Source organism: Rhinopithecus roxellana, chromosome 10 (genome assembly GCF_007565055.1).
Source record: "Rhinopithecus roxellana isolate Shanxi Qingling chromosome 10, ASM756505v1, whole genome shotgun sequence".
Lineage (NCBI taxonomy): Eukaryota > Metazoa > Chordata > Mammalia > Primates > Cercopithecidae > Rhinopithecus > Rhinopithecus roxellana.
Window position 1 is genome coordinate 125,965,778 of NC_044558.1, and position 17,311 is coordinate 125,983,088.

The 17,311-nt window shown below is 34.9% G+C and overlaps 1 protein-coding gene across 3 annotated transcripts in view; it reads left to right on the top strand.

Moving 5' to 3' along the window:
- Window positions 1-17,311, top strand: part of PIK3C2G (phosphatidylinositol-4-phosphate 3-kinase catalytic subunit type 2 gamma) — a 403,430-nt gene that overhangs the window by 275,674 nt on the left and 110,445 nt on the right. For all 3 annotated transcript variants that reach the window (XM_030939123.1, XM_030939124.1, XM_030939125.1), the window contains 2 exons: window positions 7,747-7,903; window positions 16,261-16,370. In XM_030939123.1, the coding sequence (XP_030794983.1) occupies window positions 7,747-7,903; window positions 16,261-16,370 (267 nt within the window). The remainder of the gene's footprint in view (window positions 1-7,746; window positions 7,904-16,260; window positions 16,371-17,311) is intronic.

Genomic DNA, 17,311 nt, shown 5'->3' on the forward strand with positions numbered 1-17,311 from the left:
TCTTGAGAAAAATAAAACCACCAGAACAGAGTCTACTTTTCTACCAATAAAAAAAACTCACACACTCTTCTTCCTTTCTATTATAATAGAAGACCAGTTTTTCCCTTCTAAAGTAAGTCCTTCCATCTGTGCTTTGAAGCCATTCCCCTCCCACCTTCTGATAAACATTATACTATCAATAGTTCATTTTTTTTTTGCATATTTATCCTCTCCCTCTCAAATAATATTTTTAAATAAGCTTGTCTCTCCAACGTTTAAATAACCTTGCCTCAAAATCTCCAGGCTTCATGCCATTTTTCTCGCCTTCACAAATTTCCTGGAGGAGTTGTCTATAAACTCTTGATCTCCATTCCTTACCTCCCATTCAATCCATAACCACTTGATCTGGTTTTATTCTTCATTACTTGATCAACAATGACCTGATATGGTTTGGCTCCATGTCCCCACCCAAATCTCATGTTGAACTGTAATCCCTAATGTTACGGGAGGGACCTGGAGGGAGGTGATTAGATCATGTGGGAAGATTTAACCCTTGCTGTTCTAGTGATAGGCAGTGAATTCCCATGAGATCTGGTTTTTTAAAAATGTGTAGCACTTCCCCTTCATATGCTCCCCCACATGAAGATTGTGCCTGCTTCCCCTCACCTTCTGCCATGATTGTAATTTCCTGAGGTCTCCCCAGCCATGCCTCCTGTACAGCCTATGGAACTGTGAGTCAATTAAACCTCTTTTCTCCATACATTTCCCAGTCTCAGGTATGTCTTTATAGCAGTGTGAGAATGGAATAATACACCTTCAGAATACTAGACCTAAAAATATTTATTCATCATTTTATTTGATTTACCTGCAAATTTCAACAATGTTAACTATTCCTTCCTCAAAGTATCTTCTTCACATGCCTTATGTAATGTATCATCACCCTCTAGTTTTTCTCCCTTTCTTGATATCTAATTCAAAATTGTTTCCTTCTACCAAGTTACCAAAAGATCGATTTCCCAAGATTCGTTTTAGTGCTTTTCTCATCTCACTCTACAGTTTCCACCAAACTGGTGTCATCTATATTAACTATGTCAAGACTTCTATCAATATCTATATCCAAATAACTCACAATATTTTGAAGATACTTTTTATTTTGAGATAATTGAAGATCCACATGCAGTTGTAAGAAATAATACAAAGAGATTCCATAAATCCTTTACCAGTTTCCTCCAATGGTAACATCTTACAGAATTATGGTACAGTTCTTGCAACCAGGATACTGATATCAATACATTCAAAATACAGAACAATTTCATCGTCCGGGATTTTTTGGGTTGCCTTTTTGTAGCCACATTCACTTCCCTCTCACCTTCTTCCCCACTCCATTCTTATCCCCTGACAATCACTAATCTGTTCTCCATTCCTATATTTTTGTCATTTCAAGTGTGTTATATGAATAGAACCATGCAGCATGCAATTTTTATTCATTGGCTCTTTTCACACAGAATAATTCTCTGAAGATTAATTCAAGCTGTTGTGCTTTCAAAGTTATGTTATTTTATTGACAAATAATATTTCTTAATATGCATGTACCATATATTGTTTAACCATTGACCCATTGAAGGACATCTCAGTTGTTTCCTTTTTCTGGCTATTAAGAATAAAGCTACTGCAAGCAATTCATTTGTAAGTCTCTGTGAACAGATATTTCTCTGAGATGAACATCCAAAAGTATAATTGCTGGGTTGTATGGTAGTTGTATGTTGTTGTTGTTTTTAAGAAACTGCCAAGTGATTTTCCAGAGTGACTGTACCACTTTACATTTTCACCAGTAATGTGTGAGTAATCCAGTTTCTCCACATCTTTGCCAGCGTTTGGTATTGTTTCATTATTTTTTATCTAGCCATTTTGATAGGTGGGTAGTGACATCTCATTGTGGGTTTAAGTTGCATTTTCCTAGTGGTTAGTAATGCTGAACATCCTTTTATATGTTTATTTACCATCTGCAAGTCATCTGTGAAACATCGCTTTATGTCTTTTGCTCTTTTTCTAATTATATTATTTGATTTTTATGGTTAAATTTTGAGAATTTTTAAAATATATACTCCAGATACTGGCACTTTGCTGGCTATGTGGTTGGCAAATATTACCTTCTAGTCTGTAGTTTGTCTTTTCATCTCATAATTTTTCACAAAGCAGACATGTTGAAATTTTAAAATTTTTGCATAGCCCTAAATCTCAAAGAGTTTCTCCTATTTTTTTTCCTAAAAGTTGTATAATTTATATTTAAGTCTGTGAATCATTGTAAGTTAATTTTTGTATTAAGTATGAGTTTTGGGTCAAAGTTTATATTTTTACATATGGGTGTCTAATTGTTCCAGTATCATCAGTTCAAAAGGCTAACCTGTCTTCATTGAATTACTTTTACAACTTTATAAAAAATCAGTTGGGCATGTATTTGTGTGGGTCTATTTCTATATTATTTATTCTGTTCCATTAGCCTATGTGTATTCTTCCACTAGTACCAATTTTCTTACTGAGCTCTCTCTGACAGTACCCTAGTGGGGGACATCACAGTCTGGTAGGAGTGGGAGTCTTGGCTGCCTGCCTTGCCCTTGGCTGGTGTAGGGGAGAAGTGGTGTCACAGTGCCTGCCCTGATATTTGGCTGGAGTAGAGGGGTTACAGTCTAAAATTTGCTGTTTTGTTGTTGTTGTTGTTGTTTGTTTGTTTTTGACTGCTCCTTTAAAGTAGGCTTTTCTTTGGGGTTTTTTAGATTGCCTACTTTAGCAGCATATATTTCATGCCTAGAATATATGAGGTAAAAAAGAAAACCCAGAAAAGTCACCTCCATGCTGTTACTTGAGTCCTGACATCCCTAGGTAGTCTGTCTTCTTTATGCCTGTCAGAGTCACCTTATGTTTGCTTTGTATATAATTTCCAGAGTTCTTAATATACTCAGTGGGAGGAACAAGGAAAAATGAGCCTACTTCATCTTCCCAGAATCAGAAGTTTCACTCACAAAATTTTGCCTCCAACCTAAATCTTTTCTTCATGGTCCAGAAATGAGTATCCTCATTTTAATCTGCATTTGTATGTCTCAAAGTTACCTCAAATATAACTTAAGCTCAAGGCTGAGCCACCTCCGAATGTTGCACTGCAGTCTTCCTGCTACACAAGGGAAAAAGTTAAAGTTCTTCTTGGCACCTCTTCTCCTTCCCATTCTAATTGTCATGAAACCCAATTTATTTTTTTTTCTCTGAAATATGCTTTAAGTCTTCCCTCTTCTCTGTTATCTGTATGCCACAACTCTAATCTAAGCTATTATCATATCTGGTCAAAATTTTTTGCAAAAGTCTCTTGTCTGATCTCCTCGTATACACCCTCCCTGTTCCAAACCCTTCTCTGTATTGTGGAGTAATCTTTTCAAAACATTATTGTTCTTATTTAATAAATTGATATTGCTTTTAGAACAATTGATTTTTAAAAATCTTTCACCTCACTTACGAGCCTTGCACAAATCTATTATAGAAGCTCAGTATTTGTTGATAAATAACTGTAGTGTATATCTCCCTGATTACACTCAATTCACCTAATATACAGAAACATACCCTAAAACTCTATGTTTCTTCAGTTCAGTGGTGATCTGCAAATGCTTAATAATGATGATCTTGGTATTCCAATGACTATACAAGGAGATTTTATATACAGTATGGCTAGAAGGAAAACACGTGAAAGTAATAAACAGCAAACTATTAATTGTCCTGATATTTCTTTTTTTTCTTTCTTTCTTTCTTTTTTTTTTTTTTTTTTTTTTTTTTTTTTTTTTTTTTTTTTTGAGACAGAGCCTTGCTTTGTCTCCCAGACTGGAGTGCAGTGGCACAATCTCAGCTCACTGCAACCTCCGCCTCCCAGGTTCAAGCAATTCTTGTGCCTCAGCCTCTCGAGTAGCTGGGATTACAGGTGTGTGCCACTGTGCCTGGATAATTTTTGTATTTTTTGTAGAGATAGGGTTTCACCATGTTGCTCAGACTGGCCTCGAGCTCCTGGCCTCAGGTAATCCACCCCCCTCAGCCTCCCAAAATGCTGGGATTACAGGTGTGAGCCACCATGCCCAGACTCTTGCTATTTCTTATATTAAGTGAATTTATTTGTCTGCTTAATAATTATCTGTAATATAAATGTTCTTACATTTCTAAGTATATATACATTTTTAAACCACCAACTCACTTCTCACCCCTATTGGAAATCTGTAAAATATTCAGTCTCTGCATTTAAAAAATAATAATAACTTCAGGGAAAAATGGTCATAAGTTAATGAAAATATTAACTTTGACAACAAAAATGACAGAATCATTACAAATATGTTTGTACTTATGACCTTCCCAAATAAATGTCGAAGTGTCACAAGCTCTTCTCTATATGAGCTATGTTTATTTATTGTTGTATTCATTGCATGTAAGAGAATAACGTCAAAACATTGTTTCCGATGTTAAGACTATATAAAAGGAAGGTGGACTACTTCCTCTGCTCTTGAAAATCATACGGGTCATTTGGATTAAAAAAAGAGAGAGAGAGACTTCTTACTCTGACAAGGGTTGGGTTAATTGGAGAAGACTTGTAAGACAAGATTTTTGGTCCTGACCTCTAAATCGGTTTTAGAACATCAGGTGAGAAAGAAAGAGATTAAAAAAAAAAAAAAAGAAAGAAACTAGTAGTTACAATATGAGTAAAAGATACAGAAGCAAGAACGGGGGGACTTCGGTAAGCAAAGGTAAAACCATTAATCTAGAAAAAAAACAAAAGATAGGATAGTCACAACAAGAAATATCTATAACTTATTTATATAGCTATAAATAAGAGATTTTCAATATATAATTCAAAATGTAATCACGGTACAGACCATGAGAGATCAAATAGTTTAGAATATTCCCTTTTGTCACAACCAATTTATACCTCAGATTTATAAGTAATGCTTAAATTTCAGAGATAAACTGCAACACTTAATTCTATAATGTGGGAATAGGTTTACATTTCAGTGCACTGATAAATTACATCCTAACTGAAGTTTCTACATCTTATAGGAATAGATGGGATTTTTTTGCACATGTGAGGTTTCTTTTCATTTATACACAAGTTTAGGGTAATTCTGAGATTTAAAAAGAAAATGCTCAGAAGCGAGTCATGAAAATCATTCAGAAAAGATACAGCATTTTATTTTGTTGGATCCACTGAAAATTTAGACTATGATAATGTTTAAACACAACTGAAATTTGTTTCTTTAATATCACTTTATATTTTATTTAATTTGTATATGTTTCTCTTGTGTATTTAACTTTCTGTTATGGTGTTTCCGTATCTGATTTCTAATAATGGTGACCATGGACAAAGGAAGTGTGTTATCTCATGAACTTGAGCATAACTACAGAAACCTTCCAAGATAAATTAATTTGATCCACCATAATTCTCCTTATGGAAAAGAGAAAAGTATATTCATCATATTAGTACAAAAAGTTTCAGGAAGGTGTAAAAATTAATACTCTTCTAAAAGTATTTCCAAAGTTCTACTCAATATAGTAAACACAGCATAGACAGTGGAAAAACTATTAGAAAACTATTACATATAAAATTAAAATTTTTTCTGATTATGAAAATCTATGATATTACTAAAACTCTACTAAAATGATGGCAATAGTGATGAATGAGTGAGTGATATATAAAAAATGCTATCAAATTCAATGATCCACTTATGGGTTTATGTAGCAAGAGAGGTTACATGGAGTAACACAGAGTAAATTAAACCTTGGAATAAGGGTGAGATTTTACTGATAGATTTTTGAAGAGACAATGAAATTTAGTGATAACAAGGTTCAGCTACAAGGACACTTGGCTGTTTGCAGACAATACTATTTAAAATTTGGTGAGTGCTTACTACATGCTAGGCTATGTTCTAAACACTTGCATGTGCTATGACCCATTTGATTCTCTCAACAAGATCAAGAGTCAAGTGCTCTCATCTCCATTTTACAAAGAAGGAGATTGCAGCATGGAGAGAATAAGTCACCCAGAGTCATAGAACTACTATAGTAAGTGGTGGAGCCATGATTTGAAACCTGGTTAACAAGCCCACAGTCTGTGCCTCTGCAGGAGCCTCTCTCTAGTGTGAGCAATTCACAAATGTGCCACCCTCCCTATGTGTCAGTTATTTATGTACATGTACATTTCCTAAGTTAATCGTCACAGCAATTCCAAGAGTTAGGTGGTTTAGAGATGAAGAATCGAGACATAGCAGGACCAGAATTAGAACCCATGCTATATCTTATCTCATGTTTTCAATATCTCTTCTTCCAGCTGGGCTAAAGTCAAGAACTTATTAAATAATTCATAGAAAATAGGTTGGATAAGTCAATGAAGGCCAAATAAAAAAGGATTTTGAACCAGAATTTTAAAATTTAGACATGATACTTTAGACATAGTCCTCAGTGTATGTATGTGCTCAATAAATTTTGTTGAAGAAATGAATGAATATAAACAGAAGTGAAGGTACTGGTATTCTAGCCTTTCCTCCAGGCATTGTGGTAGCATGGATTACAAAATAAATTTTCTAAATAAAATAATGATAGCTAAAAACTAGGGTGTTTTTTTTTATACATTTTGCCTGCAATTAGACTCCACTGTCCCAAACCTGCCACAAATTGGTGAAGTTATAGCTTTCTGATATAAATATCCGTACTACTGAAAGGTTTCATTAACTGTCAGATTAGTGAAATTTTTCACTCCATTGTATTTTTACTAAAGTAGCTAAGCATAGCAACAAAAAGAAAACAACTATGTTTTATTATTTAAAAAAATAAGAGTTTCCTTCAATAATCCATGAATTTTTAAAATGCTACTTGGTCTAACCCTTCACCAAATTGGTGTTAAATTGGCCTAAGGTATTAAAACTCTATGTTCTTATTCAATGAGTGATAATTCCTCAAACAGGGACGTTTCCAGTCCTCTCTCTGCTATTCTCTGTTACAATTGCTAATACTTCATCTCAGGCCTATCCATATCTTAAATGACATGATAAAAAAAAAAAAAAAAAAACGAACAAAGGTAGAGAACATGGGACCATCTTCTCTCTGGTCTTTTGTTTTCTTATTTTTCCATCCTTAGACTACAGTGGTCAGTATGACTTACATAATAACATGGTCTACTCATATTCTTCCTTTCTGATCAGCAGTTTTACTGGGTCTAGTGTGAAATAAAATATAGCTACCTTTTTTCCCTTTCACTAAGCAGATGCCAGTGAATTAGTAACATCTGCTTTTTTCTTAGCTTTTACCAGAAACTTTTTTCCTAAAGGGTCATCATTTAAGGCAATTTTTTTAATACTATAAGGTCAAACACATCTGTTTGATCATATCAAAATTTAGCAGAAAATGTATTTTTTATAGACTCCATAAATATCACCTTCACTCTGAATTGGCCTTTATGATACTTTTAATGAATAATATTCCCCTCCACATGTAATTTAGAATTAAACATTTCAGACAATATAGTTGACATTGTAAAATATCTTATCCTTTTCTCGCTATTGCAGCCCAGTTATTCAAAGCCTACAATTATGCAGTTTCTCAAGCTGTCTCACAATGAAGGAAATGTATCTATTACAGTAGAGAAAAAAAAAAACAAGAAAATTCAAATGAAAATAAGTCGTTATAACTGCTGATTTAACCTGACAAACTATTTTCCTTTGAATGATTGCTACTGCTTTTGGTTTATAGGGACCGAGCTCCTTTCATTTTTACTTCAGAGATGGAATACTTTATTACAGAGGGTGGGAAAAACCCACAGCATTTCCAAGATTTTGTGGAACTTTGCTGTCGTGCTTATAATATTATCAGAAAGCACAGCCAACTGCTCTTGAACCTGCTAGAAATGGTAAGTCCCTTGGGAAAAAAAAAAAAATAATAAGTAATAATAAGCTTCATTTATGCCTGTGCTTCAGTAGTCTATTTTTACTAATGGCTTGGAGTTCCCCAAGGAGCTATTCAGAAGAAAAAGGAATGAGCAAACTAAGAGTACCATTGTACAGCTTATAAACATATTCCTGAATAATTTAATGTATTCATTCATAGTTATTGTCTCAAACATTCCTATTCATATCAATATTGATGCATGTAAGGGTTATCCCACTATATTTTGACTAATGTTCAAGGACAGTCATTTTAAAAATAACGCTTTCAGTCATATTGGGCATTAGGATCTTTCAAAAATGCCTTATATATATTATCTCACTTATATATCATGACAACCTAATGTAGAGCAGGCAAGAATTGTCCCTGGCTCTCCATTCCAAACTCCACCTTTGATCACTTGCCAATTTCCCACATTAAGAAACTGAGGGTCAGAATTGGAAAGTGAGTTGCTAGCAACTCAACTTTTAGTGGTATGCATTACATGTACTGAGTCATGGTCCTACACACTCTCTTGTGACCAGCAGGGGAAAATTTAAGGTTTTATTCCACTGTCCAATTTAAAGAGATGGAGACCAGATATGTACCATGAAGGAAGAAAAATCTGATAGAAATATCTTCTAGGAGAGGGATATAGTGACTCCTCTAGGCATGTACATACACACTAGGGATTGCAGCAAACTGTACGTGGGAAACATACATTTGGTCTATCAGCATGGGATTTGGAATCTATGAAACACAACTGATTTAGAACTTCCAGATGACAATAATTCTACCACATGTTGTTAAGGGTACAAACGTGGCAGGCAGACCTTTCTGGGTTTCAATCCTAGTTTGGCATTTTACTGGCTACATTCTTCAGGACATATTACTTAACCCCCAAAAGACTGTTTCCTTATCTATTAAATGAAGATAACAACATCTACCTTGTAGAGTTAATGAATAAATGACCTAACAGTGAATTCTTTGCATGACCTAGGCACTGTGCTAAGTGCTGTATGTGTATTAATTGTTTTAAATTGCTTTGTGTGTATTAATTGATTTAAAATTCATAATAACCCTAACAGATCATTAACAAAAAGCACTTAGCACAGTGCTTGCCATTTAGTAGACTTCAGTTCATTTATGTTCTTATACTAGATCCTTGTTAATTTATAAGAACACTGTCCAATGTAATATCTTCTAGTCACATGTTTGTTTATATTTAAATTAATTTTTATTAAACAAAATTTAAAACTCCATTCTTCAGTTTCACTGATCACATTTCAAGTACTCAGCAGCCACGTTTGGCTAGTGGTAGCATATTGGTCAGCACAGATAGGAAACTTCCATCACCACAGAAAAGTTCATTGGTTAGTACAGAACAAACGTTAACTTTGTTGCAAGGAAGATTTGATTTGGATTATTGTTTTAACTTTCAAACAACATATTCACCTTACTTCTCTCCACCTTGCCTTGAAAGATAAGTATCTCTAAAAATATTATAAATATGTCCTTCATATGCAAATATACTGGTTTCTTCTCGTGTAAAGTGGATATATAAAGTTCTATGCATCTCCAAAATCTACAAGTTGGCTTTTCAGTAAGAACCAAGGATTCTTATTGGTAAATCTGCATTCTAGCTCCCAATTCTATTAGGCCATTTTGCAAGTATGAAATGACTAAGGTTTATAATGTGACTGTACCACAAACAAACAAAAAAAACCCACAAGGATTAAGTCTGTGATTCTGACCCCATTTAAATAATAAATATCCAGGTAGAATCAAGCTCATGAATTCATGAGCTCCTGTTTACCATAGGCTAGAAACTGCAAGGATACATTAACATATGATGAAACCCAGAGTCTTAAAATTTTCAATTTAATGAGAAAGATAAAATTAATTTACATAAAAAACCGAGGTGTGGCCAGGCATGGGATTATGGGTTCATGCCTGTAATCCTAGCACTTTGGGAGGCCAAGGTGGGTGGATCACGAGGTCAGGAGATCCAGACCATCCTGGCTAACAGGGTGAAACCCCATCTCTACTAAAAATACAAAAAATTAGCCAGGTGTGGTAGCAGGCGCCTGAAGTCCCAGCTACTCAGGAGGCTGAGGCAGGAGAATGGCGTGAACCCGGGAGGCGGAGCTGGCAGTGAGTCCAGATCATGCCACTGTACTCCAGCCTGGGCAACAGAGCAAGACTCCATCTCAAAAAAATAATGATAATAATAACCGAGGTGTCCAGCATTTCTAAATGCCTATAATGATATAAATAACTACATATGAGGAGTAGTACCAAATTTTAACAACTGCTTTAACCTGCTCCAGATATTTCAAAAATAAATCCAAAACAGAAAAGCACAAATATAGGTTATGCTGTTTCTCAGGTGACACTAAAATTATACTGATGAAAACTGAGCATGTTAAAATAATGTGAAAGAACAGCTCTTTGGAAAAAAAATAGATTCAGAAAGCTATCAGTGGGTTTTTTTTTCTCTTGTTTAATAAACTTTTCTACATACCTTAAAAAAGCATTCAGCATTGAGTCATGATATATTAAACAATCGCCAAAGAGAATATATAGTGATATTTTATTTAAAAGAAGTAGCCATATGGTATTTTATTCATAAGTATTGAAATAACTTATCATTAATCAGTTGTTGAAAATTTCTGGAATATAGTATATCCAAAAAAAAACTTCTATGCTCTAATTATTCAGCTCCTTTAGGCTAAGGAAGAAAATTTGGCAGTGGAAGGCACTAATCCAGAGTAAACATATAATCTTAGATTTAGGCTCTCACAGAAATTGAAATAGAGATCAGAAGCAATGTGGACCAATTAAACTAATGCATAAATACATGTAAAACAGCACCGTGTTATTACCTCAGTTTCTGTTCATTTACCTCTCAACTCTCTTCTCAATTTTGTATCTTATGAGACTCTATAGATCATCAAAGCATTTAGTGAAGGTTTCAGGACCACACTTTCTCTGGTATAGCTTCTTATAAAATAAAACCAAGTTTAAATTTGTGAAAGACTATTTTCTACTTATGTATGTAATCTATTCGTTAATTCTGTCTCAACCTGACTCTTTTATGTTAAATTCTTTAAAAAGAATTCAGTCTACTTACCATGACCCAGTTACAACTTGAGAAATACTTGACATGAGTTATAAATTCTATCTTGTGCGAATGATCAGTTCCCGGGATTATGGGCCACAAGCATTTTGTGGGTCCACTACAGAGTTAATGGCGCATCCTTGGTAAAGAGCAGCATGCCTCCAGATATCCATATTGCTTTTTATTTACTCCTGAGAAAAGCAGGGAAAAAAGTAATCCATGAAATTCCCATCTTGCTTAAAAGTAACATCTGTAGGAGACCCAAGAGTGTTGCCGGCTGAGTTCACGAAAATAAAAGCCTGTGTTTCATCAGCTTTTCTCTCATTAAAAAATCAATATCAGCTATTATGGAAGGCTTCCAGAGAACACAGAGACCATTTGCCCAGTTTAAAATGTTTATCACACCCATTATTATATCAGATATTTCCCATCAGAAATCTTTCTAACTTCTCTATGTGATGGGGAAGAGTGTCTGCTTTTCTAAGCATAACTGTTAAAATAGATTTGGACTTAGTAGGAAGAGAACAGAAGTAAAGACTTCAAAAATGTTCCTGACCTTTAAAAAGGGAGATATCTATTCATTACCTGTATCTGTTCACTTCCTGTTCTAGTTTCACTTTCCCTTTGCTATTGCCCCAGTTAAAGTTATTACCCATGCAGTCTGGAGTGGGAGGCACCTGAACCATGTGGCTGGGGATCAGAGAGGAGACATAGCTAAGTGCACCCGGCTAAGAGGCCATCCTTACTCTGTGATATACAGAGTCAACACTCAAAGTCTCCTCTCCAAGGAACAGAACACATTAATAAGGCAAACTTGGCACATGTTACCTTTAGTCAGATACATGGTGGGGAGAGAACTATTATAGGTTCATTTGGTATGAGGCAGTCTGTACTTGGCAGCTAGTGTGTGACATGTGTGGGTTATGTGTGTGGGTGTTGGCAAGGGAACGAGTAAGTATAGGGTCCACTTTCCAGAGAAATGTTTGATAGAGTTCTAACCAAGCAGGTGTGAACTCAGGGTATCCAGAGAAACTGGAATGCAATTCAGACCTTACAGAAGCAGCATGTCCTTAGAAAATAGTTACGGTATGATAAAGAAGAAATCTGCCTCAATGAGCACACAGACGTCTCTATACCTCTTAGTACAGAACTAGTAAGATAAAACCTAATCTAGATTCTAGTGACTATCGGGAATTTGCCTTCCCATGGTTGAGTTTGTTAAGTTTAGTAATCAGCATTAAATTTGCTAATTGTATGTTTTCATTGCTTCATAGCATCAAGTATTTTTTTCTCTCTTATTTTAAAGTTTTATTTTAGATTCGGGGTACCTGTGAAGGTTTATTATATAGGTAAACTTCTGCCACAGGGATTTGATGTGCAGATTATTTCATCCCAATAGTGATCTTTCCTGCTCCTCACCCTCCTCCTACCCTCGACCCTCAAGTAGAACCCAGTGCCTGTTGTTTCCATCTTTGTGTTCATGAGTTCTCACCATTTAGCTCCCACTTATAAGTGAGAATATGCAGTATATGGTTTTCTGTTCCTGCATTAGTTTGCTAAGGATAATAGCCTCCAGCTCCATCCATGTTCCAGCAAAAGACATGATCTCATTTTTTGTAAGGCTTCATAGTATTCTATGGTGTATATGTGCCCCATTTTCTTTATCCAGTCTGTCACTGATGGACATTTAGGTTGATTCCATGCCTTTGCTATTGTAAATAGTGCTGCAGTGAACATTTGTGTGCATGTGTCTTTACAGTAGAATGATATACCCAGCAATGAGATTGCTGTGTCTAACGGTAGTTCTGCTTTTAGCTCTTTGAGGAATCACCATACTGCTTTTCACAATGGTTGAACTAATTTATACTCCAGCCAACAGTGTATAAGTGCTCCCTTTTCTCCGCAGCCTCGCCAGCATCTGTTATTTTCTGACTTTTTACTAATAGCCATTCTGACTGGTGTGAGATGCTATCTTATTGTGGTTTTGATTTGCATTTCTCTAGTGATCAGTGATATTGAGTTTTTTTTCATATGCTTGTTGACCACATGTATGCCTTCTTTAGAGAAGTGTCTGTTCATGTCCTTTGCCCACTTTTTAATGGGTTTTTTTTGTTTTTTTCTTGTAAATGTGTTTGTTTCTTATAGATGCTGGATATTAGACCTTTGTCGGATGCATAGTTTGCAAATATTTTCTCTCATTCTGTAGGTTGCCTGTTTACTCTGTTGATAGTTTCTTTTGCTGTGCAGAAGCTCTTATGTTTAATTAGATCCCACCTGCCAATTTTTGCTCTCATTGTGATTGCTTTTGGTGTCTTCATCATGAAATCTTTGCCCATTCCTATGTCCAGGATGGTATTGCCTAGGTTGTCTTCCAGATTTTTATAGCTTTGGGTTTTACATTTAAGTCTTTAATCCATCTTGAGTTGATTTTTTAATATGGTGTAAGGAAGGGGTCCAGCTTCAATCTTGTGCATATGGCTAGCCAGTTATCCCAAGAGCATTTATTGAATCAGGAGTCCTTTCCACACTGCTTGTTTTTGTCAGCTTAGTCAAAGATCAGATGGTTATAATTGTGCAACCTTATTTCTGGCCTCTGTTTTGTTTCATTGGTCTGTGTGCCTATTTTTGTACCAGTACCATGCTATTTTGGTTACTGTAGCCTGAATCATGTATTTATTTTATTCATTTATTCATGCATTCATTATAGCAGACATTTATTAAAATCTACCTATTTTCAAAGCACCATCCTGGGCAATGTACATAACTCAACATTAAATACAAATCCAGTTCCTGTTCTCAAAGAACTTAAGATCTAACGTGAAAAACATACATATGAACAAAACACAGTAAAAGCTAGGAAGCAATAAGTACTGTGAAAGAAGTAGAACCAAGATATGATTGTACAAAGAAAGCAGTCATTAAATCTCATCACGAGGATCAGTGATGCTTCAAAGAGGAAGCTGAGCCTTGAAAAAGAATTTCAGTAGACAAGAAAAGAGAGAAAAGGCAATTCCAGCTGAGAGAAAAATGTATGTATGGAGGTTTAATGAACATGGGCATGACGTGTAGTAAATGAAGGTAACCAAGTGTGCCCAGTCTGTGCTACAGATGGAAATCTCTGTAGAAGATGAGGCTGGAGTGATAGGTTATAGTGTGATTAAAGACATTTGTGACCAGAATGAGGATTTTAGACTTTAGTACCTAGACACTTGACAAACTAGAAGTTTGTATGCTTATAATGAAGAAGTACCATTATCTACCTGGGATCTTAGGCATATAACAGAGTTTATGTAATTAAAGAGATAAGGATTGGAGAACAAGATAAAAGTTATTCAAGATATCTAGGCAAATGAAGATGAGGGGCTGAATTAGGACAATGCTAATTACAATGAAAAAGGGGAATGAATACAAGAGACTGCTGAGGAGTGTTTTTAATGAATGAAGTAATTGATTGTAGGAACCAGGAAAAAGAGAATCAAAGAAGATATGAATTTCTTGTTAGTTGGGCAGTGGTGGCAGTGTAAATGAAACAGAAAAAAAGAAGGAAAAGTTTATGTGAGAAGAGAATTTGCTGTAATTTAGATGTCATGAGTTTAAGATGCTAATAGATCATCCAGGAGGAGAGACAGTTGACAACTCTCCAGGACTCCCTCATCCATCTCCTTGGTTTCAATTATCATTTATATGCTAATGACGGTCAAATCTGTATTACAGCGTGTGTTTTGGGCCCCTCACAGCCCTCTCAATATGTCCAATCAATCTCCCAGTTTTCTGAATTCTACTTTCTACATTTATTTAAAATCCAATGACTGATCTTCATTCCTAACCAGTCTCCTAATCTAGCCTCTTATTGGGCCTCATTTTAGTCCATTTTCAATACATAACCACAATGATCTTTCAAGACACAATTAAATCTCTTACTCTCATGTTAAAACACTTAAAGAGCTTTCTTGGTTTTTTTGTACTTTAGGATAGAGTACAAAATCCTTAATGTTGCCAGAATGTCTTATCCTACTTGCCTTTCATTCCCATCTCTTGCTGCTCACCCACGTAATACTCAGTTCCAGAAAACCAGCCTGGATTTCCTTCTGCAGACACATTAAAGACATCTTGCTTTCCTTTGTACATCTCACTTTCCCATATATGCTGCTTCCTCAGCCTGGGTGGGAATGGTGGGAAAAAAAGAATAGTTTTTATACCATCCTTTTTTTCTCATTTGAACTTCATCAAGTTAATCGCTATTTCATCCATTTTCCAAAACCATATTCTTACTTTACCCTTTGTTTTAAGGATCAACAGTATTATTCTTAACTTCTTACTGTAAGAGGGCCTTTGTTCCAGAGCAGTAAATAATTTATCATCTTAGTCACAGAGGTACTGATAACAGTCTTCTTCTTTTTTTTTTTTTTTTTTTTTGCAAAGTTCCAGTTTAGTTTAGAAAGTTCTATTATTTTCTAAAAAACATTGTCTACAACTAAAGAGATTATAAGTCCTTCAGTCTACACCATAATATAAACAAAATATCTTCCTGAAAATTAGCAGGAAAATACCTTATACAATGTATCCTTAACTATTTATTGCCTTAGTAAATATAGTCACCACTTAAGTAGGGAAAATTGTATTCTTTTAGTGAGAATCATGGAGTCATAAAACAACATAGGATTAAGAACTGGAGGGGTGAGTTTTATACTCTATGTTTGAACATCATTTGACCTGGACATATCACTTACAGTTTTCTGGAGATTAAGCTTTTCTTCTCTAAAATGAGTATTATTAGATAATTTTTGTGTAATATTTTGTAATGTATAAAGCTCTTTCTCATTTTGCATCTATTTTAAAAATGAGAAAATGAAGACTCAAAGAAGTTAAGGAACTTCCTCAAAATCACATAGATTTTAAATGATAGGTCCACAAATTCTGACATGGGAATAATAGTATCATGTTTACTTCACTGGTTGATGATGAGAATAAAACTGAATTATTAATCTACAAGAATTTTCCAATTATAGTGGTTCTTTTATTATAGTTGTTATTGCTGTTGTCTCTGCTACTTAATAGGAGAGGTTAAAATGCATGAACTTACGTGCATTCATGTATATAAACTGAAAGACATTGCCATGCAAACTTGGGTCTAGATGTCTCTGGGTAGAATTAATCAAGTAAGCTTGACTGTGTCTGCATTTATTCTGTCTTCTTTTTGCTTTGTTCTTGTTGTGGTTAAGATGCTATATGCAGGACTGCCTGAGCTAAGTGGAATTCAAGACCTGAAATATGTGTATAATAATCTTCGTCCACAAGACACAGACCTGGAAGCAACAAGTCATTTTACCAAGTAAGATCGGCTATGAATGTGTGAGCATGGATGAATGAATGTCAGCAGACACATGTTCCACAATGGAGATGATTTCAGGTTGACCAGTCATTGGTACGAAGCTGTCGTTTCTAGAACAAGCCTGTGTTGCCTTTTCCAAAGAGCAGAAAGGAAGCAATGTGAATGTCTAGTACAAGGCCTTAGTGTTTCTGCAGCATGTCATTGTTTGCTAACCAGCCTCTTCATCTAACAGATTGCTCAATAAGAGGTCATTAAAAAGAGCAAGATCCTCTGACATAAATAAATTGGTTGTTCTACTTGAAATATGTCCAGAAAAACAATTTGGTAAAAGAGATTTATGATGAGATATGTACTCACTACTTTCATCTATAAGACAATACACATATTGGGATATTTGGTCAAAGACCTGTGACTCTGTTCTACCTTTAATCTATTTTTTATTAAACAAGTCTAGCAAAACACTAATGTATATTAAGGTAAGAATCTGGGCAGAATATGATGAATATCAATTAGACCCCAAATCTAGTCAAAAGGGCAGTACGTTTTATAAGATCCTTTTGAATTTTTATTTTTAAATGGATATATAATTCCTGGCAAATGTTAGGTGCTCAATAAATGTTAGCAGTTATTGTTTTCCTACGAACAGTAGAGAAAAGCTGCATTCTTTCTTTCCTGTAACCTCTTAATTGTGAACTTGAGTCTAATTTTTAATTGTTCTAATATTTTCCACTAGAAATTTACAAACAGAGATTATATTCTTTCAAGTGGAATGTATGCTTTAAAGAAAATCATGATTATAATAAAACCTTGTCCAGGTTTTACTTTTTCTCTCATCCTTCCAGAATATACAGCAAGAAATTGTTTCTTATTCCAATGGTGGCTTCATGGGGATGTCTTACATGCCTGGGGAATTACTCTTGCCTCAGGGATTTCTGTTTCAT